The 23,144-nt window shown below is 53.3% G+C and overlaps 1 protein-coding gene across 4 annotated transcripts in view; it reads left to right on the plus strand.

Annotated features, from left to right (window-relative positions):
* The window catches only part of foxn4 (forkhead box N4), a 42,799-nt gene extending 23,658 nt beyond the window's left edge, over window positions 1-19,141 (plus strand). For 3 of the 4 annotated variants that reach the window (XM_038815571.1, XM_038815779.1, XM_038815718.1), the window contains 8 exons: window positions 2,836-3,008; window positions 5,163-5,290; window positions 6,198-6,308; window positions 7,231-7,358; window positions 10,656-10,752; window positions 11,578-11,785; window positions 11,984-12,373; window positions 15,931-19,141. In XM_038815571.1, the coding sequence (XP_038671499.1) occupies window positions 2,836-3,008; window positions 5,163-5,290; window positions 6,198-6,308; window positions 7,231-7,358; window positions 10,656-10,752; window positions 11,578-11,785; window positions 11,984-12,373; window positions 15,931-16,178 (1,483 nt within the window). In that variant the 3' untranslated portion in view covers window positions 16,179-19,141. The remainder of the gene's footprint in view (window positions 1-2,835; window positions 3,009-5,162; window positions 5,291-6,197; window positions 6,309-7,230; window positions 7,359-10,655; window positions 10,753-11,577; window positions 11,786-11,983; window positions 12,374-15,930) is intronic. The other variant, XM_038815648.1, reaches the window with a different exon arrangement.
* Window positions 19,142-23,144: the final 4,003 nt, after the last annotated feature.

Genomic DNA, 23,144 nt, shown 5'->3' on the forward strand with positions numbered 1-23,144 from the left:
TTGGCCGAGTGCCCGCTGCGTTTGGCCGAGTGCCCGCTGCGTTTGGCCGAGTGCCCGCTGCGTTTGGCCGCGGCCCGCTGCGTTTGGCCGAGGCCCGCTGCGTTTGGCCGAGGCCCGCTGCGTTTGGCCGACTGTCCGCTGCGTTTGGCCGAGGCCCGCTGCGTTTGGCCGAGGCCCGCTGCGTTTGGCCGAGTGCCCGCTGCGTTTGGCCGACTGTCCCGCTGCGTTTGGGCCGAGGCCCGCTGCGTTTGGCCGAGGCTCGCTGTCGTTTGGCCGAGTGCCCGCTGCGTTTTGGCCGAGGGGCCCGCTGCGTTTGGCCGAGTGCCCGCTGCGTTTGGCCGAGGCCCGCTGCGTTGGCCGAGTGCCCGCTGCGTTTGGCCGAGGCCCGCTGCGTTTGGCCGACTGTCCGCTGCGTTTGGCCGAGGCCCGGTGGCTTTTGGCCGAGTGCCCGCTGCGTTCGGCCGAGTGCCCGCTGCGTTCGGCCGAGGCCCGCTGCGTTTGGCCGAGTGCCCGCTGCGTTTGGCCGAGTGCCCGCTGCGTTTGGCCAAGGCCCGCTGGGTTTGGCCGAGTGCCCGCTGCGTTTGGCCGAGGCTCGCTGCGTTTGGCCCGAGTGCCCGCTGCGTTGGCCGAGGGCCCCGCTGCGTTCGGCCGGCCGAGTGCCCGCTGCGTTCGGCCGAGTGCCCGCTGCGTTCGGCCGAGTGCCCGCTGCGTTCGGCCGAGTGCCCGCTGCGTTTGGCCGAGTGCCCGCTGCGTTTGGCCGAGTGCCCGCTGCGTTTGGCCGAGGCCCGCTGCGTTTGGCCGAGTGCCCGCTGCGTTTGGCCGAGGCCCGCTGCGTTTGGCCGAGTGCCCGCTGCGTTCGGCCGAGTGCCCGCTGCGTTCGGCCGAGTGCCCGCTGCGTTCGGCCGAGTGCCCGCTGCGTTCGGCCGAGTGCCCGCTGCGTTCGGCCGAGTGCCCGCTGCGTTCGGCCGAGTCCCCGCTGCGTTCGGCCGAGTGCCCGCTGCGTTCGGCCGAGGCCCGCTGCGTTTGGCCGAGGCCCGCTGGCACGGGTTACTCGGGTCCCACACGGCGGGACCTGGAAAGTGTGTCTGCGGGGGCCGACCTGGAGGGGGGGTGGGGGGGACTATGTTCCTCCGCGCCAGGCCCCTGTCGGACTCCGCCATATTGCCCAGGGGCCGACGCGGAGACGGGAACCCATGCGCATGTACGGAATCACGCCTGCCGTTCCAAGCATGTACGAACTGGCACCGGCCGCTCCGCGCCGGCTGGAGCTGCGGGGACCACTCCGGCGCTGACACAGCCCCCCTAGGAAGGGGAGCATTCCTCATTATCGGGGGCCGTTAACGCCGGAGTGGTTTTGCGCTGCTTTTCGCGCCGGCATCAGAACCTGGCCGTGGGATTGGAGAATCCCGGCCCAGGACTCTGTGTGCCAAAAACAGCCGTGAAAAGCAAAACAGCCTTAGACCAGTTGCAATCTTGCTCTCTCTCTCTCGCTCTACTCTCCCCCCCTCCCCCACCCCCCGTCAGAGGGGTTGATTTAAATAAGCATGTACAGTTCTGTTAATAAAACTTGTACTTTGAAAGCCACACGCAGGAATGGTACCTCTCCAGGATTCTGTTTCCGATTCGGTGGGTGCCAGTGTGCAGGAGGACGCTCTGCCCTCGATGATTTTGGGCTCCCCCCAGACCAATTTACAGGTGCTGGACACACAGAGCAGGCGGGCAGTCCCAGTGACATACCCCATGTAGAGCGGGAATGTTGCGTCAGGATTCCCCGTCCCCATTTGAGCGAAGCAGGCAAAAGCTCCAAGGCACAGCTCAGGGCGACGAGTAATTAGGACTTTCTAGAAATCGATCCTAAACTGTGCTGTAGGCAAATTAAGGTTTGCACATAAAACAGTGAAAAAGAGAATCAAAATGCATCTTTACTTCACTTGACATCAATGGCATGTTTTTCTTCCCATTCCCTTCCCACCCCAGCAAAATCGATTAAGCTTCGGGGGGTGAGGCTTGGAGTTGAAGGGGTTGAGGTGGGTGGTGATCCATTCACCATCTCCAATTTTGAAGGTGTACCCCGGCTGCTCTGTACCTCTGGGCATTAGGCTGTGAACAGAAGTATCACCAGGTGACGTCCTCTCGAATTATTATTGTCATTCTTTTCCCTACACCTTGAGAAAAACGCAGCGACCACTCCGTGCCTCGTGAGTCACACTTCCGAGATGGACAATTTGCCAGGCCCGGGGGTGGGGGTGGGGGGGGGGAGGACATCGCACAGTGTTCTGCTGCCCCACCCCCGGTGTGGCATCACCGAGTTTAACCATCACCCATGTGCTGCCATGTCCCGTGTTATCACCGTGACCGACATTTCCGTGTGGCTCTCCGCGTGCGAGGAACCGGCCCAGGAGCCTGTCTGACAGCGCAGTGGAAACGTGGACCGAGATCAGAGGAGGAAAGGGAAACGTGTTTGGGCGGGCACCGTCAAAGGGGAGGGTCTTTGAAAGGTTTTATTTTTCGAAAGTAGGGAGGAAAGTGACCAGTCGGAGGGAGTCCCAGTGTTCAGTGAAACAGCCACTAATAGTGCAGTGGTACCAGCACACAAAAAGGAGGAAGCCTGTGTTCAAACAGTGGACTAATCAGACCATTTGGCTGTAGACCAGTCTCTGAGGATGAGCGAGTGTGACCAGTTATTTTAACATATCGGACTATTTTGATGTGAAGCGATAATTGATAGTCCCACGGGAGCACTGGCAGAATAAACAGCCTTTGTTGGGTTCGATGCAACACATTGACACAGAGCAGCTTGTATCCTTGCTAAACGTCACATCTCTCTGCCTCCAGACCAAGCCTTTTGACCCCCGACCCGTCCCAGCTGAGCGAGGATGACCTCCCAAGTGACCTGCAGTCGTTGTCTTGGCTGACATCTGTCGATGTCCCCCGTTTACAACAGATGGCGACAGGCCGGATGGACTTTAACCTGAGCGCCCAGAATCCAACATTGACAACACAGACAGGTAACACCCAAGCGGCAACCTCAGCAACAATCTGCGTTTATATAGCGCCTATAATGTAATCAAACATCCCAATGTATTGGAAGCAGTTCTAATTACTGCTGCACATCAATTGTGGACAACAACAATTTATAAAGCACCTTTAATGTAATGAAGCATCCCAAAGTGTCCGCAGGAGCATAATAAAACAGAAATATACACAAGGAGCTATTAGGTCAGATGACCAGAAGCTTGGTCATCAAGAGATGTGTTAAGAGGTGTCTTAAAGGTGGAAAGCGAATGAGAGAAGTGTATGGATTAAATTCCAGAGTTTGGGGACCAGATAGCTAACCAATCGTGGAACAATTATAATCTGGAATGCACAAGTCATTTAAAGAGCGCAAGAGATCTCGGGAGGGTTGTGGGGCTGGGGGAGATTACAGAGCTGGGGAGGGGCAAGACCTTGGAGGGATTTGATAGCAAGGATGATCATTTCAAAATGAATTACCAGAGGTGATAGTGGAATGTGACTCGCTGTCAGGTAAAACACAGGTAGCAGAGTTTGGATGATCTCACGTTTACGGAGGGCAGAATGTGGGAAACTAGCCGGGAGTGCATTGGATTAAAACTCTCGATGTAATAAAGGCATGAATGGGGGTTTCAGCATGTAGACATTTGGATCTGCTACAAAAGGTTTGTCTCATTACAGGTTTAATACAATTAGAGAGGAGAAAGTGTCATTAATTTAACTGCCTTTGTCAGCAGGTAAATGAATTAGGTGGGGTTACTGGGTTATGGGGAGAGGGTGGCGGTGTGGGCTTAGATAGGGTGCTCTTTCCAAGGGCTGGTGCAGACCCGATGGGCCGAATGGCCTCCTTCTGCACTGTAAATTCTATGAACTACCCCCATGCAATACTGAACCAGCTGGGGAAGAAAGCCTCAGTGCTTGATCGCTGGCCCACGAGGGATTTTCCCTCAGCAATGGGTCTGAGAATCCCACGTTTTGCCACAAGTGGAGGACAGTAGTTAAAGTGCCTTCTCTCTAACGCTATCCCGTGGCTGGATTGGGTAGATACTGGGTGAAGAGAGGATGGAGCTCAACGTTGCCAGTAGGTTTCTTACCAGTTGTCCAAGGTGCAAGATGGGAGGGATTCGGGTTGATGGTGCAAGATGACGACCAACGGTCAGGAGAAAAGTTTCAAAACTGGTGAAAGGTCAGGTATAAGGACGGCTGATATCAGCGCCGGCTCTAGGGTTGCTGGCGCCCCGGGCAAGCTGAACTTCGGCGCCCTTGGGGGGGGGGGGGGGGCCGAGGGGGGGGGGGGGGCGAGGGGGGGGGGGCGAGGGGGCGGGGCCGAGGGGGCGGGGCGAGGGGGGCGGGGCCGGGGAGGGGCAGGGGGGCGAGGCCGCGGGGGGTCGAGGCCGCGGGGGGGGCGGGGGGGCGCGGCCGCGGAGGGGCGGGGGGGCGAGGCCGCGGAGGGGCGGGGGGCGAGGCCGCGGAGGGGCGGACCCGAGGGGGGGCGGACCCGAGGGGGGGCGGACGCGGGGGGCGGACCCGAAGGGGGGGCGGACCCGAGGGGGGGCGGACGCGGGGGGCGGACCCGAAGGGGGGCGGACCGAGGGCGCGGGGGGGCGGACCCGAGGGGGGGGGCGGACGTGGGGGGGCGAGGCCGAGGAGGGGCGGGGGGGCGAGGCCGAGGAGGGGCGGGTGGGCGAGGCCGAGGGGGGGCGGACGCGGGGGGCGGACCTGAAGGGGGGGCGGATCCGAGGGCGGGGCGGGGCGGGGGGCGGACCCGAGAGGGAGGTGGGCACGCGGGGGGGCGGACCCGAGGGCGGGGCGGGGGGGCGGACACGAGGGCGGGGTGGGGGGGGCGGACCCGAGGGCGGGGCGGGGGGGCGGACCCGAGGGCGGGGCGGGGGGGACTGAGCGGGGGTGGCGGACCGAGCCGGGGGGCCGCCCTGGGGGTGGGCGGCCACCGCGCATGCGCTGGTTGGCACCGGCCCAACTGCGCATGCGCGGGACCCGAGTCTCTGGCGCCCCCGAGCACATGGCGCCCCGGGCAGTCGCCCGAGTTGCCGGTGCCTTGAGCCGGCCCTGGCTGATATTACTGTGGACTATTCTTGTTCCAGTTTCCTCAGCATCCTCCCATGCCTAACATCTCCCATTCATTCCCTCAGGCCTGGTTCTCCATGATATGTCTAACAACCTGACTCCAGCTTCGGCACAAGGGGCCATGATCCAGGTACAAGCGACCATGCAGCATGGCATTATGGGAATGAACACCATGACAGCCCATGGGCAAAACGTAAGGTTACCCAATTTGTTCTCATTGAAATAGCTAAGTGGGCCAACGCCCAAATGTAACTGTGATTCATTTTGTACAAACTCTGACTTTGTCTCCCCACCCCCCCCCCCCACCCCCACCCGCCCCAAAGTGGTTTTATGGTCTAAAGCATGGCCAGACAAATAAGAGCCTAGGTGTAACAGTTTGACTTTCATTTCTTACTGAGCTGCAGGTCTCGACTTAACTGAATGTACATTGCACAACCATGGCATAAACATTAAAAAAAACATAACAATGATTTTTAGCAACACGAAAAGTATTTCCACCCAAAAGGCCATTTTGTTTTTGATAGGTGAATGCTCTTGCCCATCTCCTCGAGGACACTGGCATCCTAGTTCTCGCTTTAGAAACATACGTAATTGCCTATTTAGGTGCAACTATACTCTCTACCTGTACCCAGGTGACATATTTCACAAACTATATACTACTGATTGAAACTATGCCACCTAACTTAGTCTTAACCACTAACTTTAACTTCTGTTTAATTTGAAACTTATGGAAAGCCTGGGACATTTTTCCTTTGGATTTCCATTGAGCAGAATCCACCAGCAATCATAGAATCCCTACCGTACAGAAGGAGGCCATTCAGCCCATCAAGTCTGCATCGACCCTCTGAAAGAGCAGCCCACCTATGCCCACTCCCCTGCCCCCGATCCCCGCAACCCCACCTAACCTTTGTCTAAGCGAGTGAGGTGCTGCTGCAAGGGATTGATTGGAATTCATCATTTGACCTCCCATCTTCAGTCTCCCTGTTCAAGACAGTATTTCTCAGTGTGACAAAAGAAATGACCAGGAGTTTAATAAATGCTTAAAATATTGGAAATGAATTTCACTAACGAGAGATAATTCTTTTCCCGTCTCCTCTTAGATTTCCCAGTATTCTGTGGCTGGGCAGCACCCCTCCGGGTTTCAAACACAACAGTCCCTTTACCAAGCCCACACGCAACAGCTGTACAGCCTATCGCAACCTGGCCAGCAGGTACCGTACCCTTCCTTGTTGGTCCTCACAGCGGCAGTGAATTTATATGGACTCACAGGAATCTGATTGTTACAGTTGCGCTCCTTTCCAGTACCTCTTGCTGATATGAACTAAAACATGATCGTGTTCCTGAAATGTGTGAGACAGTGATCCCGGGGTGCCCTCGAAATGAAATGTGCCCCTATTGCGCCCTCCAGTGGCTTCTAGAAGGAGTTGCAAGCATGTTTGATGGGTCTGCTTATTGGTGCATGCAGGCATATATATATGTAACAGTGCGTGAAGGCGTACTGAACAACACATACCATTTACAGCTATTAAGGTACCAGATCATTGCAAGCAGGCTTGCAGCTAGGTTGACGTCACGCAGAATGCGGTGGTATCAAGTGAGGCTAGTCAGGGTGTGATTTTTCTGTATTGTACAAATTCCCACAGCGAACAGACATTTCTGGAATCTGCTGTTTGCTGAAATCAGTGGCTATGGAGTCCAGTGAGAATGGTGCTGTGTTAAGCATCATCTTTCAGGCTGGATGTTGAAAACCATGGAAATAAAAACTTCATTTGCTTCGAATTTTTTTTTAACATGCAAACCTGTTTACCTCATCTGCTTTCTATTGTACAATTCCCAAAATTTGATCCCCTCCCGCCTTTTTAAAACTGTTTCCATTTTAAATCATTTGTGTATATAACATCACTTCATAGCAGCACCTACACACACACACAGTCTGTGTGTGTAGCCTCTTCACTAAAGCTGCCTGATCACAAAAAGTGATGAAAGTAAGCTGGGTAGTTTGCCCTTTCAACGCCCCGTCCCCTTTCTACTGGAGGGAGAAGAAATGAATAATTTGAAGTCTTACTGCCATTTTTGTTAGTTTTTATTCTGGATTTTGACTTTGCGTGTGCGTTATGCTCTTTCTCTCTCCAGTGTTCTTCTGGCAACATTTACAGCCCATCTTACCATGCACAGTCTCAGTATGCACAACCCCGACTTGCCTCCCACACTGACCAAGACCTTCAACCCAAGACTTACCCCAAACCCATCTATTCTTACAGGTACGTAATGTCACCACCATGAAACCTGCACCCAATCTAAGGATGTTGCTTTTCATAAAATCAACGCACAAAAACGATGACGAAAAGGCTCTTAAGCAGGAATATAATGTTGAGGCTGAATAAGGCTCTGGTCAGACCCCATTTGGAGTATTGTGAGCAGTTTTGGGCCCTGTATCTAAGGAAAGATGTGCTGGCCTTGCAGAGGGTCCAAAAGAGGGTCACAAGAATGATCCCGGGATGAAGGACTTGTCAAATGAGGAGCGGTTCAGGACTCTGGGTCTGTACTCGATGGAATTTAGAAGGATGAGTGGGGATCTCTTTGTAACTTGCAGAATACTGAGAGGCCTAGATAGAGTGAAAGTGGAGGGGATGTTTCCACGAGTAGGAAATACTAGAGCCCGAGGGCACAGCCTCATATGGAAGAGACGATCCTTTAAAACAGAGATGAGGAGGAATTTCTAACAGGAGACAAAGACTTTTCCAGCACATTCACTGGGCAGCGAAGGCAAAAGGATGATGACGTGTTTGAAGCTTTGGGCAGTGCAGATGAATTGACTTCTGCAATCGGGTATGTAACCCTTAACGTTGGAGAATATTGGGAGCTATTGAGAAACTTGTGCTGGTGGTACACTTGTATTGCTCAAGGGCTGCAGGCGCTACACAGCAAACTCTCCAGACCAAGAAGGTTCAATCCCTCGTGCGTCATTAAACTAGCTCAGTCAGGTCAGCAGGTGAGGTAAGATTTTCTGTAGTTTCCCAGAGCTTTGGAGAAGTAAAATTACTCCGGGATTTTCACTCCTTCCCCAGGTATGGGGGATATTGAATAAAAGCATTGCTTGCGATGTCTCCCACAGTTAAATGAGGTTAGATGGATTGGCCATGCAAGATTGCCCCTTAGTGTCCAAAAGGTTAGGTGGGGTTCCGGGCATAGGGTGAGGGCCTGACCCGAGTAGGGTGCTCATTCAGAGGGTCGGTGCACACTCGATGGGTTGAATGGCCTCCTACACTGTAGGGATTCTATGATTCTTCAGCCAGAGGGTGGTGAATCTGTGGAACTCATTGCCGCAAAAGACTGTGGAGGCCAAGTTACTGAGTGTCTTTAAGACAGGGATAAGATTCAATACAGTGCAGAAGGAGGCCATTTGGCCCAGCGAGTCTGCACCGACCCCCTGAAAGGGTACCCTACCTGGGAGCGGGACCCCACTCTATTCCCGTAACCCAGTAACCCCAGCTAACCTAACCGCTAACCTTTTGGACAATAAGGGACAATTGATCATAGCCAATCCACCTCAGCTGCACATCTTTGGACTGTGGGCGGAAACCGGAGCACCCGGAGGAAACCCAAGCAGACACGGGGAGAAAGTGCAAACGCCACACAGACAGTGACCCAAGGCCGGAATTGAATCCGGGTCCCTGGCACTGTGAGGCAGCAGTGCTAACCACTGTACCGCTGTGCTGCAGTGGGTATGGGGAGACGGCAGGAGAATGGGGATGAGAAATATATCAGCCATGATTGAATGGTAGAGCAGACTCAATGGGCCGAATGGCCTAATTCTGCTCTTATGTCTTATGGTCGCACTGTCTTTTTAGCCACAGTCCTCCGATGATCAAAAATGATGGGTGGGATTCTCCGCCCCCCCACCCCCCGCTGGGTCAGAGAATCGGCGGGGGGGGGGGGGGGGGGGGGGGGGGGGGCGTGAATCCTGCCCCGCCGCTGGCTGCCGAATTCTCCGGTACCAGTTTTCGGGCGGGGGCAGGGATCACGCCGCTCCGGTCGGGGGCCATTGGCAGCGACCCCCCCCCCCCCAGGCAATTTTCCTGGCCAGTCCCGCCAGCGTGAAATGGACATGATCCATCCCAGCGGGACCTGGCTTGGAGGGCGGCTAGCCGAGTCCTCGGGGGGGGGGGGGGGTCCTCGGAGGCCACGGTTGCCTGGCCCGTGATCGGGGCCCACCCATCTGCGGGCGGGCCTGTGCTGTGGGGGCACTCTTTCCCTACGTGCCGGCCTCTGTAAGGCACCGCCATGGCCGGCGTGGAGAAGAAGCCCCCTACGCATGCGCAGGAAACACGCCGGCCGGTTCTGTGCATTCGCCACAACACGCCGGCAGTCCTGCGCATGCGCCAACTCGCGGCGGCCCTTCGGCGCCGGTTAGCGCGGTGCCAACCCCTCTGGCTCTCCGTGGCTTTATGAAGCAGAACCCCCCCCCCCCCTCCCCCCATCCACAACACAACAAATGGGAGGGAAATGAGCAGCAAAAGAGTGGAGTCTGAAATATTATGGGGGAAAGTTGAGCAGATGTGAATGACAAACCTGGATGAGAAAATGAGGCATTAACATTTCAAGTATCGTCCTTCTCAGGGGAGAACTGAATCAGGTTACCTGCTCAGGTTGGGCAGAGCCAGCCGCCACTAGACAACTCCCCGAGGGGAGATTTTGGATGACTCATGACATCCCGTACCGGCCTCCTCGAGCAGGCGCCGGAATGTGGCGACTAGGGGCTTTTCATAGTAACTTCACTGAGGCCTACTCGTGACAATAAGCGATTATTATTATCTCAGAGTAACAAAATCTGCCCTGCTAGTCGCACCCCGCTGGGATAGTGTGTCAGCGGGCCAGGGCCGGAGTAGTACTGAGAGCTGAGCTTACCAACAGTTTTGCTGAAGGAGAAGAATAGAGAATGGAAGAATCAATCCTTCAGCGATTGTAATAAGAAGATGGTGTGGGGTGGGCTAGAAGATGGATTCTGGAGAGAAAAGTTGGTCTGAAGGCCTATATGGATTTTTGGTTCAGCTTGGTCCAAGCTATCACCTAGCCAATCAAAAGGCAGGTCTACCCAAGGACACATGACTCATTTTTGGTGAAAGTATTGGGTGAAGGCGTGATTTTGTTTTCTGAACTTGAGTTACAATTCGTTCCGATTGACCGAAATATGCCTCACTTTGTCTAGTTGGGTAGATCCTATAGAAAAGAGAATTTGGTGGCCCACTGCTCACATCACACAACTGATCATAATTTGACATAAGTCGGCAGTCTTTAATCAGAGGACCAACAAAGACAAGCGCTTTAGGAACTGAAAATGCAACTCCGGCGTAACAAAGATGCTTGTATGAGGTTAAAGTGTTGGGCAGAGTACAGAGAGCCTTACTTTCTATAGATCTGTGCTACAAACAATCTGAGCATGCTTGATGTTGATTTTGGGTGACCAGAATAATGATGGGGCTAAAACCCTTGTGATGGCATCGGCAACAAAGAAACTTGAAACGATGGTTTACGTGCGCCATTTCTTTATTTGACAGCTGCCTCATTGCCATGGCGCTGAAGAACAGCAAGACAGGCAGCCTCCCAGTCAGTGAGATCTACAGCTTCATGAAGGAACACTTTCCCTATTTCAAGGTAGGCGACTGACAAAAGACAGCATTGTCCCGCAGTGCAGGAAGATGTCCACCAAAATGGTTAGCGGATAACTTTGCATCTTCAGTCACAAAGTGCACGAGTGTTCCAGAGTGACTATTTTATCCACTTAGTTTCTCACTGGAATAAGTCTGGCATCTGCCCCGACACATCTGGCCAATGAATTACAACCAGGAACTTTTGTTCTGGTAATCCATGGTTCAATTCATGTTCAATAAAACCCCGCTGGCCGCAAAAACCCTTAAACAAAAATTCTACTCCTCATGAACTTTGGTCTACACTCCAATACCCTTATATGCCACCGAATAGAGAATTCACTCAGGAAGAGGTGATTTTTGTGGTTGGTATTTGTGGTTGCAGCTTAGTTGGCTGGACGACTGGTTCGTGATGTGGAGCGACGTCAACAGCGCGGGTTCAATTCCCGTTATTCATGTAAGCCCCGCCTTCTCAACCTTGCCCCTTGCCCCTCGCCCGAGGTGCGGTGACCCTCGGGTCAAATCACTACCAGTCTGCTGTAGTGTAGCATTGTGTGACTGTCGACATTTTAATTTCATTGAGATGTGGAGTGAAGGGAGCTTTACTATGCATCTTACTTTGCCACATTGAATATGTATTGGTCATGGTGTCCGATTCAGGAATGATTTCATTCTACAGCTAACATCCTCTATCTAACCACATATCTAAACTTTTGAGAAACAAGACAAGGAAAGCTGTAAACCCTACACCTTACGTGCCAGCATGATTTGTGGTTTGTTATTTGCTGTGGAAGAGCCCCCGGTTTGTAAGGACATTGGATCTCTATTTCAGACTGCCCCGGATGGTTGGAAGAACTCGGTCAGGCACAACCTCTCCCTGAACAAGTGCTTTGAGAAAGTGGAGAACAAGCTGAGCGGTTCATCGCGGAAAGGGTGCCTTTGGGCTCTCAACCCGGCCAAGATTGAAAAGATGGAGGAGGAGATGCAGAAATGGAAGCGCAAGGATCTTGGAGCGATTCGCAGGAGCATGGCAAATCCAGGTAATGCTCAGTGATATTGGAATGTAGAGGGGTGGGGGTGGAATTGCTTAGCAAACTAATGCACCTTGGGCCAGTAACGATGGTGCGGTGGCGGTATATCCCTTCAACGGGATACGAGGGGCAGATATTGGGAGCTGTCTATTTACTCAAGATTCTTTGAAATCTGGACCTCACTAAAGACCTCTGTTCTCACTACAGACGAACTGGACAAATTGATATCTGATCGGCCAGAAAACTGCAGGAGGCCGTCAAAGTATTCTGAGAGAACAATCCACATGGCAACGCAGGTGGCGACCACACAAGGGAACATCACAGTGCCCCATCTCCCCCACCAGTCCGTGGCCACACTTTCCTTGCACCCTCTGCCTCTGCATCACCAGATCCAGCAGCAACAGCAGACGCGGATTACCCCCGACTCGCCGGCTCCGGCTCAAACCCCGCCTCTCCACGCAATGCCAGATATTAGCCACAGTCCGCTGTCACACCCTGGAGCTAGCAGGGTCGCTTCCGATCTATTCTGCATGACGACCGATATGAACACAGACGTTGATGCCCTGGATCCAACCATCATGGACTTTGCATTGCACGGTGAGTGGGTACTGCACAGAAAATATGCACTGAAGCATTGGCTAAAAATGCAAGTGCAATATTTTCTTTTTAAAAATAAATTTAGAGTACGCAATTCATTTTTTCCAATTAAGGGGCAATTTAGCATGGCCAATCCACCTACCCTGCACATCATTGCGTTGTGGGGGCGAAACCCACACAAACACGGGGAGAATGTGCAAACTCCACATGGACGGTGACCCAGAGCCGGGATCAAACCTGGGACCTTGGCGCCGTGAGGCAGCAGTGCTAACCACTGCCACCGTGCTGCCCCTCAGTGCAATATTTTCTCATATTTATTTGTCATAGAAAGCAGTAAAATTTGTGACTATTCGTGTGTGGAGGTAACCGCTCCCAGCGCGCAGTGTTTGAACTAAGCCGTGAAAATGGTTAATAAATGGGAATGAAAACACTGTTCCACCTCCCACGCCATTCACGGGTGCTGATCAATGTGCAGTGGAAAACTGACTTTGCCGGGAGAGGAAATGCGCTCAGCTGCTCGAGGTAGGGAATGAATACTTCTTCATTTCTGAAAATCCACTTCCAGGTCAGGAACAGCAGTTACTTTATTCCACCATCTGTCTTCAGGGCTCCTGTACTGTATCACAAGGTTTGACAATTCCATTTTCCACAAGAGACATCCTGGGTGAGATTACAAACAGAGTGGCCTTTCAGGAGTAACTTTGTGGCCAGTCAGGAGTAACTTCATTAGACAGGGCAAAGGCACCATGCCCTCAATTAAAAAGATAATTACCAGTTTTGTGTACACATGGAGTAATTGTTTCTTTGCTTATTGTCTCAAATTTATGAGATAAACTCTTGCGGGCTGTTGCTGGTGTGATAAGGGGTGGTTCAGTGGTAATGTCACTGAGCGGGTAATCCAGAGACCCAGCCAAATGCCCTTGGCACTTGGGTTAAATCCCACCATGGCATCATTGTGAAATTTCAATTCGATTAAGAAACTGAAATGAAAGCTCATCTCAGAGCTCCACTAGGTATGGGAAAAGAATTGGAATTAATGAGGCAGACTTTCATCCGTTTTCATAGCTAGTAATTCCTGGAACAGGTTGCTAGTCCACTTCAAACATGGCTGACCAGGAGGCTCTATCGCTCTTACCGTCAGCCATTGGCGTGTTGGAAGGATCTGCAGGTTGACATGCAACCTGTTTGGCCACGATATGAACGCACTCTCCTTGGCCATCAAGTCTTGGGGGTGGGACTCAAACGCCTCGGTAATGGTGACCATGAAACTATTGATGGTTCACAAACGCCCTTGGAAATTTACCATCCTTATCTGGCCTCCTCGGTTTATGTGGATCACGCAAACAGTACTGCCATTTTGTCTCTGCTTTAACTAAGTTGAGCTGGATTCTCTGCCTTTCAACCAGCAGTGGTGACACAGGGGAGAACAAATGAGGATAGCTGTCACACTGTACTTCTCTCTGGTCACAAGTCACATTTGCACCTCATTAAATCCAATTTCAAATTCCTAAAACAGCGGGCATGATTTTCACACCCTGCTGTGCCCGGTGCTGATCCCAGTGCGCCGGGTACATAGCAGGAGCGGCTCAAAACTGGTTCTGTGCGAGGCGCCATGGGATTGTGATACACTCACAACGTTCGACATGATCTGGATCACACCCTCGCAAATGGAGACCTGGCGTGATGGCATGTTGGGGGGGGGGAGTGGGGGGGTCAGAGTCCATTGGAGCCCCCTCGGGTGGCTATGGCACCCGGGCAGTGTCAACCTGTTACTGCAGGTGTGCTAGGTTGGCACTGCCAGGGAAAGGGTGGGGGGTTGGGGTGATGCCTCAATGCCCTAGGGGATGGATGGGTGTAGGGCAGGGTCACCCTCATGCCTGGGAGCAGAGAAGGGGCAGTGTCACGGGGACTTTTATTGATGGGGTGGTGGGTTGCCCATTCTGTGGAGGGATCAGCGATGTCTGAAGGTGGGAGGCGGGTGTGGGGGACCCTCAATCTCACTGACATCTCGGCACTCTTCAAAAATTGCACCCCAATCTCTGAGGAGCTGGTCTTGCCAGTGACTTCAGCCCCCCACCACAGAAAACAAAATTGTGGGATTTGCCGGTGAGAAACTCCTCAAGCTCCAACAAAAAGACTAAGAGCGTGATCTAACTTTAAGAAAAGAGAGGCTGTTCTGGGTGGGAATAACCCCGCTAGCTAATGGCACAATGATTGTTTTCAGTGCCCTGGCTGGGAATGGCCCCCACCCGCCTGATGCTGCACTGAGTGTCATTTCTGGCTCCGATGAGCGGAACTTCTCAGTGCAGGAAGAGATTTAAGATGACACTTAAATGACATACCGATCCCACGACCCACCAACCAACCTCTGGACCCCCCAACTCATCTATAAGGGGGTTATCAAGCCCCCACCCCCCCCCTCCCGCACCCTACCTCACACAGGCAGGGCACCTCGGGCCCAATCGCAGCATTGGCAAAATGGCAGCTAAGTGCCTTGGTACCTAGCAGTGCCCCTGCCAGTGTCTCCTGGGCATCCTAACAGCACCCTCAGTGCCAAGGTGCCACCCTGCTCAGAGGCTGACCTGGAGACCTCCGATCACCTGGGAGCCTCCCCCACCCCACCCCCCCCCCCCCCCCCCCCCCTCCCCACAGGTACCATTCTGCCTGGTCCCCTTTGTGGTGACCAGTTCTGAATAGCACTCGGCTGGGGTCTCCTCAGCGAGGCCGGTAGATACGGGGTGGCCATTAAATCTGGCACAAGCACGGCTAAGTGGGTTCTTGAACTCCCTTAGCCGTGCGAGACTTGGTCCCACATCACAACGTCTCACGAGATCTAACCAGATCTCACGAGGTGTAACGGCCGTCGGGAATTCCGGGGGAAGCCTCGTGCCCCGGTTCCAGCGGGACCCGGCCAGTAAATCGTACCCTAAAAAACACCAACCTGGATCTCACCAAAACGCCGGGTGCAAATCGCCCGCCAAACCCGCCCAAAATGACACTTAGTAATTTTTGGGGAGAAACGCATCCAGCAACTCTGTGAAGTAAGAAAAATCTATTCAAAGAAAAATGGACGGCGAATTATTCAGATTATTCATAATGGATCAAAAAATATTTGCCATTTTTCCTCCCTCACAAACTTCAATGTTCGAAATAAGGTTTACAAACTATTCGTCAAAACATGATTAAAGTTACTGATAAAATTGGACCCTTACCTCGAGTGTCTCCATTTAGAAGTCTGGGCTTGCAGTTGATGTATTCCCCAGATCCATAGTTCCCGAGAGCTTTAAAAGGAGTTACCATCCATGTTTGTGTTGTAATTCCCAAGCACATGATTCGGGCTGTATTTCTCAGCAGGTATTAGTCTGATTCTATCAGCGCCCTCAAGCTTAAATCATGATAGATTTTGTGATTGAGCTAAAAGAACGAATTTCGAAAAGATAATTTTCGGGTAAACCTGTCAGTGTTAAACTTTGTCTAGTCGCCCTTTGCTTCTCAAAAACAAATTGAAGTCGTCAGTCCGAACTGCAACTTTCAATCAGCTTTCTTTACTTTCACAGGAAATCTATGGGAGGAAATGAAAGACGAGAGTTTCAACCTGGACACACTGGGTGCGTTTAGCACATCCCCACTTCGCCTCTCGGACTCTCCTCTTGGAACAGTGGGCCTCACTCCCGTGTCCAGTGGAAGCGAGAATTCATTTTCCGACTTGCAGGTTACTGGTCTCTACACCACCTATGCTAGCCTGGAAAATGTCCCAGCACAATACCTGAACACACAAGGGAATAAACCAATAGCATTGCAATAAAGAAAATGCCAGGAATTATTGGTGAGGCACTGCTATGAGCATAACTGATACATCAATGCACTGATGACTAAACACACATCATTGGAAAGTGTTCCCATGCCCACTTCTTAAGACACGAGTATCATATCTAACTTTCTCATCAGGCTGTATTTTTCAATGGACTCAACTGTCTTAACTGAGTCAACCTTTGGAAAAGACCTTCCACTCTGTGCAACTGGAAGATCCAGAAAGCTAAATGTAGCCTTCTTGTGCAACAAAAGTTGAATGTAAAAAAGGGCATTACTTATTATTGACACAACTGAAGAAGATTGAAACTATTCTCATTAATTAAACAGAGAATTTTGTAAATAATAAAAAACATACAAACTGACTGTAATATAGAAGCAATGAGGTGCGATGGAAGAACAGAAGATGTTTAACTACCAAGTTAAATAGGTAAATTGTTCAAATTTACCATTGTTTACCTCTCAATGACACATTACCGTTCAGCCTAGAACAAAGCAATACCGTAATTGTTTGTGGTGTCCAGTTTGGATGAAGAATAATACCCACTCTGGCAAACAAGTCAATGTATATAGCAGTCTACTGTAGCCATTTGACCAAATTTAACATCCAGTGGGTTCAAGCAGTCTTGTGAAAGCACTGAAACAGCAGAGGCCATTCCAATAAGTTGCTCGTTCCAAAGGCCGTTTCAAAATCATAGACTCTGGACTTTACGGAAGACATTGGGTGCTGCCCAGCCTGTTAATAACTTGCGACGATCCACTACGCGAAACCTATTTTTGACGGTGAATTTTCACGGCCAAGTTTTTGAATTATTTGAGCTGTAAAGACTTTGAAAGGATTAACAGCAAAATGTTGTATCAAGGTGGAAGTGCGAACCCAGGGGAAGAACACAGCGATCCAATGAAATAGTGACCAATTAGAATCAGTAATGTGGATACTGGTTGTATCAACATCAGCTTTAATTTGCAGAAAGTGGGCAAAGACCCAGTTGAAGTCCCGAAGTGTTTGACCGTTCCAAGTTTACTGTAACAAAAGTTCTAAAAGAAACATGGGCACAAAGTTTGAGAGACATAGCTGCTTCTGTGGGTGATTAATATATATGTACTTTGAAGAAAGAGAATTGCTTACCCAGGACTCACAATGGAAACAGAAACAAATTTGAATGTGCATAATTGAATCTCATTAATAGCCTGAAACTCAGAAGTGAACAATTCTTAGTAGAGCCTAGAAATGTGAATTCCATTTTTGCTTTGTAAGTGTTCTGTGCATTGTGATAGCTCAGTACATTCTGTGCATTGTGCTGTGCATTCTGTGCATTGTGATAACTCAGTGCATTGTGCTGTGCATTGTGATAGCTCAGTCTATTCTGTGCATTGTGCTGTGCATTCTGTGCATTGTGCTGTGCATTAATAGCTCAGTACATTCTGTGCATTGTGATAGCTCAGTACAGTCTGCATTGTGCTGTGCATTGTGATAGCTCAGTACATTCTGTGCATTGTGCTGTGCATTCTGTGCATTGTGATAGCTCAGTACAGTCTGCATTGTGCTGTGCATTGTGATAGTTCAGTACATTCTGTGCCTTGTGCTGTGCATTGATAGCTCAGTACATTCTGCATTGTGCTGTGCATTGTGATAGCTCAGTACATTCTGTGCATTGTGCTGTGCATTGTGATAGCTCAGTACATTGTGCTGTGCATTCTGTGCATTGTGCTGTGCATTGATAGCTCAGTACATTGTGCTGTGCATTCTGTGCATTGTGCTGTGCATTGATAGCTCAGTACATTCTGTGCATTGTGCTGTGCATTGTGATAGCTCAGTACATTGTGCTGTGCATTCTGTGCATTGTGCTGTGCATTGATAGCTCAGTACATTCTGTGCATTGTGCTGTGCATTGTGATAGCTCAGTACATTCTGCATTGTGCTGTGCATTCTGTGCATTGTGCTGTGCATTGATAGCTCAGTACATTCTGTGCATTGTGCTGTGCATTGTGATAGCTCAGTACATTCTGCATTGTTCTGTGCATTGTGATAGCTCAGTACATTCTGCATTGTTCTGTGCATTGTGATAGCTCAGTACATTCTGTGCATTGTGCTGTGCATTCTGTGCATTGTTCTGCGCATTGATAGCTCAGTACATTCTGTGCATTGTGCTGTGCATTCTGTGCATTGTTCTGCGCATTGATAGCTCAGTACATTCTGTGCATTGTGCTGTGCATTGTGATAGCTCAGTACATTCTGCATTGTGCTGTGCATTGTGATAGCTCAGTACATTCTGTGCATTGTTCTGTGCATTGTGATAGCTCAGTGCATTCTGTGCAATGTGCTGTGCATTCTGTGCATTGTTCTGCGCATTGATAGCTCAGTACATTCTGTGCATTGTTCTGTGCATTCTGTGCACTGTGATAGCTCAGTACAGTCTGCATTGTGATAGCTCAGTACAGTGAAATGTGTTGGTGCTGTTGTGATAGACAGTATTACCGTTTGTATATTTTTAATTTATATTTATTGTTTTAAGGGTAAGAGAGAACCGGTTTCATTTGAACAAAGCACCGTTTACAAGAATATTTCTTAAAGATACTGTGTCTCCACTTGTTGGCTGGTTATTTTGAAAAGTTGTTTTTCTAAGGGCAAGGTGGATGTCAGTTTCTCAACCTTTGAAGCCGGGCCGGTGAGTCATTTACAACTCTGGTTGTATTGATTGAAACGTTGCCGCCATTTCATCTGATTTGTGGGGATCATTCTCATTCCAATATTTCCAGGGCCGCAGGGTGAATGAATTGGCAATATAGAGGAAAGAAATGTACCAGTGTGATCCTCAGCATGCGAGTTCATAGAATTCATTGAATTTACAGTGCAGAAGGAGGCCATTCGGCCCATCGAGTCTGCACCGGCTCTTGGAAAGAGCACCCTACCCAAGGTCCACACCTCCACCCTATCCCCATAACCCAGCAACCCCACCCAACACTAAGGGCAATTTTGGACACTAAGGGCAATTTATCATGACCAATCCACCTAACCTGCACATCTTTGGACTGTGGGAGGAAACCGGAGCACCCGGAGGGAACCCACGTACACACGGGGAGAACTTGCAGACTCCGCATAGACAGTGACCCAGGCCGGGAATCGAACCTGGGACTCTGGAGCTATGAAGCAATTGTGCTAACCACAATAATAGGGAAGGCATATTCGGGTGTCTTTCATTTAGAGATCAGATAGACTTTTGATAGGGTTGCTATGGGAAGCTTCAAATTAGCATCAATAGTTGTGGTCTCTCTGCAGTAGCTTCACGAGACATTCACAAGGAATTGAAGATGCAACTCATCGGCAAAACAACTGGAGGATAAACCAGAAGAACCCAGCTCATCCAAAAAGTAGGCAGAATTTGACGTGGTGTGGATATCCAACGAGGACATTTTAAAATAAAGCTTCCCAGCAATAGACCACTTTGGTTAACTGAAATAATTTCCAATTTCAATCATTTTTGGGGGGGTGGGGGCAAAATTGAATTCACAAGCATGTGAAGTCCAAACATCCAGAAACTTTGATATCAGATTTGGATTATGTCTAGAAACTGTGCACTGATCGGCAATCTCCACAATGCAGGAAGTGCATAAAGAAAACAGAGTTCCCACTTTGTTTGTTGACAAGGGAAGTGATGTCTCTGTACACACATCCATAAAATCGGTCATCCTTAATTGCCTAATGTGGCTGGCAACAGACGGAGCTTCATTTTCACAATTAAGGGATTCATTACAAATCTGATTTTTTAAATATGGTTTTTAAAGTCCTTTTAATACGGTATTTTAATACTAGCCACCAAGTGGGAGACTACAACTACAAGGTATGTTTTAAAAAAAATTTGTCATAACTTGATTAACAAACCAGATAGATCATGAGATTTATCTCAAAACTATCTTGGAGGAGAAAGAAATATTTGTTTTGTTTCTTTCCCCTCATTTAGCTTCAAATCTGTTGGCATATCTTAACTAGGAAGTAATGAAATGCTTTATGTAAAATGTCTTAGGTAAGTGAATAAATATTTAAATTTGAAAGTGTCCCTGTTGGATTTATTTGAGGATAACGACATATAGGGCGGGATTCTCCGCCATCCCGCCAGGTCGGAGAATCCCCGGGGGGGGGGGGCGGCGTGTTCTCCGGCCAGCGAAAAATCGCGCCGACGGGAATCGCGATGCACAGGATCGCGAGAATCAGCACGACGCGATGGGCCCCGGGGCTGCTTCAAATCTCCGGTCCGAATGGGCCGAAGTCCCGCTGATGTGATCCTAGGTCACGCCGACGTAAATTAAACATGCTTTTTAACGGCATCAACATGCTAGCTGTCGCCGGCAAGCGAAGAGGTAGGGAGGAGACGGCACGGCTGTAGCTGGTGGGGGGGGGGGGGAGTGGCACGGGTGCCGGTGGAAGGTGCACCCAGGGCCGAGCGGGCGTGCCGGTGATCAGGGTCAGGGGTGGGGGGGGGGGGGGGGGCGGGGGGTGGCCATGGCTCGGGAGTGCCGGGGATGGGGGGGGAATGCTGTGGCTCGGGAGTGCGGGGGTTGTGAGGTGCCGGGGATGGGGGGGGGGGGGAATGCCGTGGCTTGGGAGGTGCCGGGAATGGGAGTGCCGGGGTTGGGAGGTGCCGGGGATGGGAGTGGGGGGGGGGGGGGTGCGGGGGTGGGAGTGCCGGGGATGGGGGGGGGGGGAATGCCGTGGCTTAGGAGGTGCCGGGAATGGGAGTGCCGGGGTTGGGAGGTGCCGGGGATGGGAGTGGGGGGGGGGGGGGTGCGGGGATGGGAGTGCCGGGGATGGGGGTGCCGGGGGGGTGCCGGGATGGGAGTGCTGGGGTTTGAGGGGTGCCGGGGATGGGACAGCCGGGGATGGGGGTGCCGGGAATGGGACAGCCGGGAATGGGGGTGCCGGGGATGGGAGTGGCCGGGGATGGGGGTGCCGGAGATGGGAGTGGCCGGGGATGGGGGTGCCGGGGATGAGGGTGCCGGGGATGGGGGTTGCCGGGAATGGGACAGCCGGGAATGGGGGTGCCGGGGATGGGGGTTGCAGGGGATGGGCGTGCCGGAGATGGGAGTGGCCGGGGATGGGGGTGCCGGGGATGGGGGTTGCCGGGAATGGGGGTGCCGGGGTTGGGGGTGCCGGGGATGGGGGTGCCGGGGATGGGAGTGGCCGGGGATGGGGGTGCCGGGGATGAGGGTGCCGGGGATGGGGGTTGCCGGGAATGGGGGTGCCGGGGTTGGGGGTGCCGGGGATGGGGGTGCCGGGGATGGGAGTGGCCGGGGATGGGGGTGCCGGGGATGGGGGTGCCGGGGATGGGGGTGCCGGTGATGGGAGTAGCCGGGGATGGGGGTTGCTGGGGATGGGAGTGGCCGGGGATGGGAGTAGCCGGGGATGGGAGTAGCCGGGGATGGGGGTTGCCGGGGATGGGAGTGGCCGGGGATGGGAGTGGCCGGAGATGTGGGTGCCGGGGATGGGGGTGCCGGAGGATGGGAGTGGCCGGGATGGGGGTGCCGGGGATGGGGGTTGCTGGGGATGGGGGTTGCCAGGGATGGGGGTGCCGGGGATGGGGGTGCCGGGGATGGGGGTGCTGGGGATGGGAGTGGCCGGGGATGGGGGGTGGGGTTGCCGGCGATGGGGGTTGCTGGGGATGGGAGTAGCCGGGGATGGGGGTAGCCGGGGATGGGGGTTGCCGGGGATGGGGGTGTCAGGGATGGGGGTGCCGGGGATGGAGATGCCGGAGATGGAGGTGCCGGAGATGGGGAGTGCCGGGGATGGGGGTGCCGGGGATGGGGGTGCCGGGGGGGTGCCGGGATGGGAGTGCTGGGGTTTGAGGGGTGCCGGGGATGGGACAGCCGGGGATGGGGGTGCCGGGAATGGGACAGCCGGGAATGGGGGTGCCGGGGATGGGAGTGGCCGGGGATGGGGGTGCCGGAGATGGGAGTGGCCGGGGATGGGGGTGCCGGGGATGAGGGTGCCGGGGATGGGGGTTGCCGGGAATGGGACAGCCGGGAATGGGGGTGCCGGGGATGGGGGTTGCAGGGGATGGGCGTGCCGGAGATGGGAGTGGCCGGGGATGGGGGTGCCGGGGATGAGGGTGCCGGGGATGGGGGTTGCCGGGAATGGGGGTGCCGGGGTTGGGGGTGCCGGGGATGGGAGTGGCCGGGGATGGGGGTGCCGGGGATGGGGGTGCCGGGGATGGGAGTGGCCGGGGATGGGGGTGCCGGGGATGGGGGTGCCGGGGATGGGGGTGCCGGTGATGGGAGTAGCCGGGGATGGGGGTTGCTGGGGATGGGAGTGGCCGGGGATGGGAGTAGCCGGGGATGGGAGTAGCCGGGGATGGGGGTTGCCGGGGATGGGAGTGGCCGGGGATGGGAGTGGCCGGAGATGTGGGTGCCGGGGATGGGGGTGCCGGAGATGGGAGTGGCCGGAGATGGGGGTGCCGGGGATGGGGGTTGCTGGGGATGGGGGTTGCCGGGGATGGGGGTGCCGGGGATGGGGGTGCTGGGGATGGGGGTTGCTGGGGATGGGCGTGGCCGGGGATGGGGGGTGGGGTTGCCGGCGATGGGGGTTGCTGGGAATGGGAGTAGCCGGGGATGGGGGTAGCCGGGGATGGGGGTTGCCGGGGATGGGGGTGTCAGGGATGGGGGTGCCGGGGATGGAGATGCCGGAGATGGAGGTGCCGGAGATGGGAGTGCCAGAGATGGGGGTGCCGGGGATGGGGGTGCCGGGGATGGGGGTGCCGGGGATGGGAGTGCCGGAGATGGGAGTGCCGGGGATGGGGGTGCCGGAGATGGGAGTCCCGGGGATGGGGGTTGCTGGGGATGGGAGTGGCCGGGGATGGGGGTTGCTGGAGATGGGAGTCCCGGGGATGGGGGTTGCTGGGGATGGGAGTGCCGGGGATGGGGGTTGCTGGGGATGGGAGTGGCCGGGGATGGGGGTTGCCGGGGATGG

Source organism: Scyliorhinus canicula, chromosome 1 (assembly GCF_902713615.1).
Source record: "Scyliorhinus canicula chromosome 1, sScyCan1.1, whole genome shotgun sequence".
Taxonomy (NCBI): domain Eukaryota; kingdom Metazoa; phylum Chordata; class Chondrichthyes; order Carcharhiniformes; family Scyliorhinidae; genus Scyliorhinus; species Scyliorhinus canicula.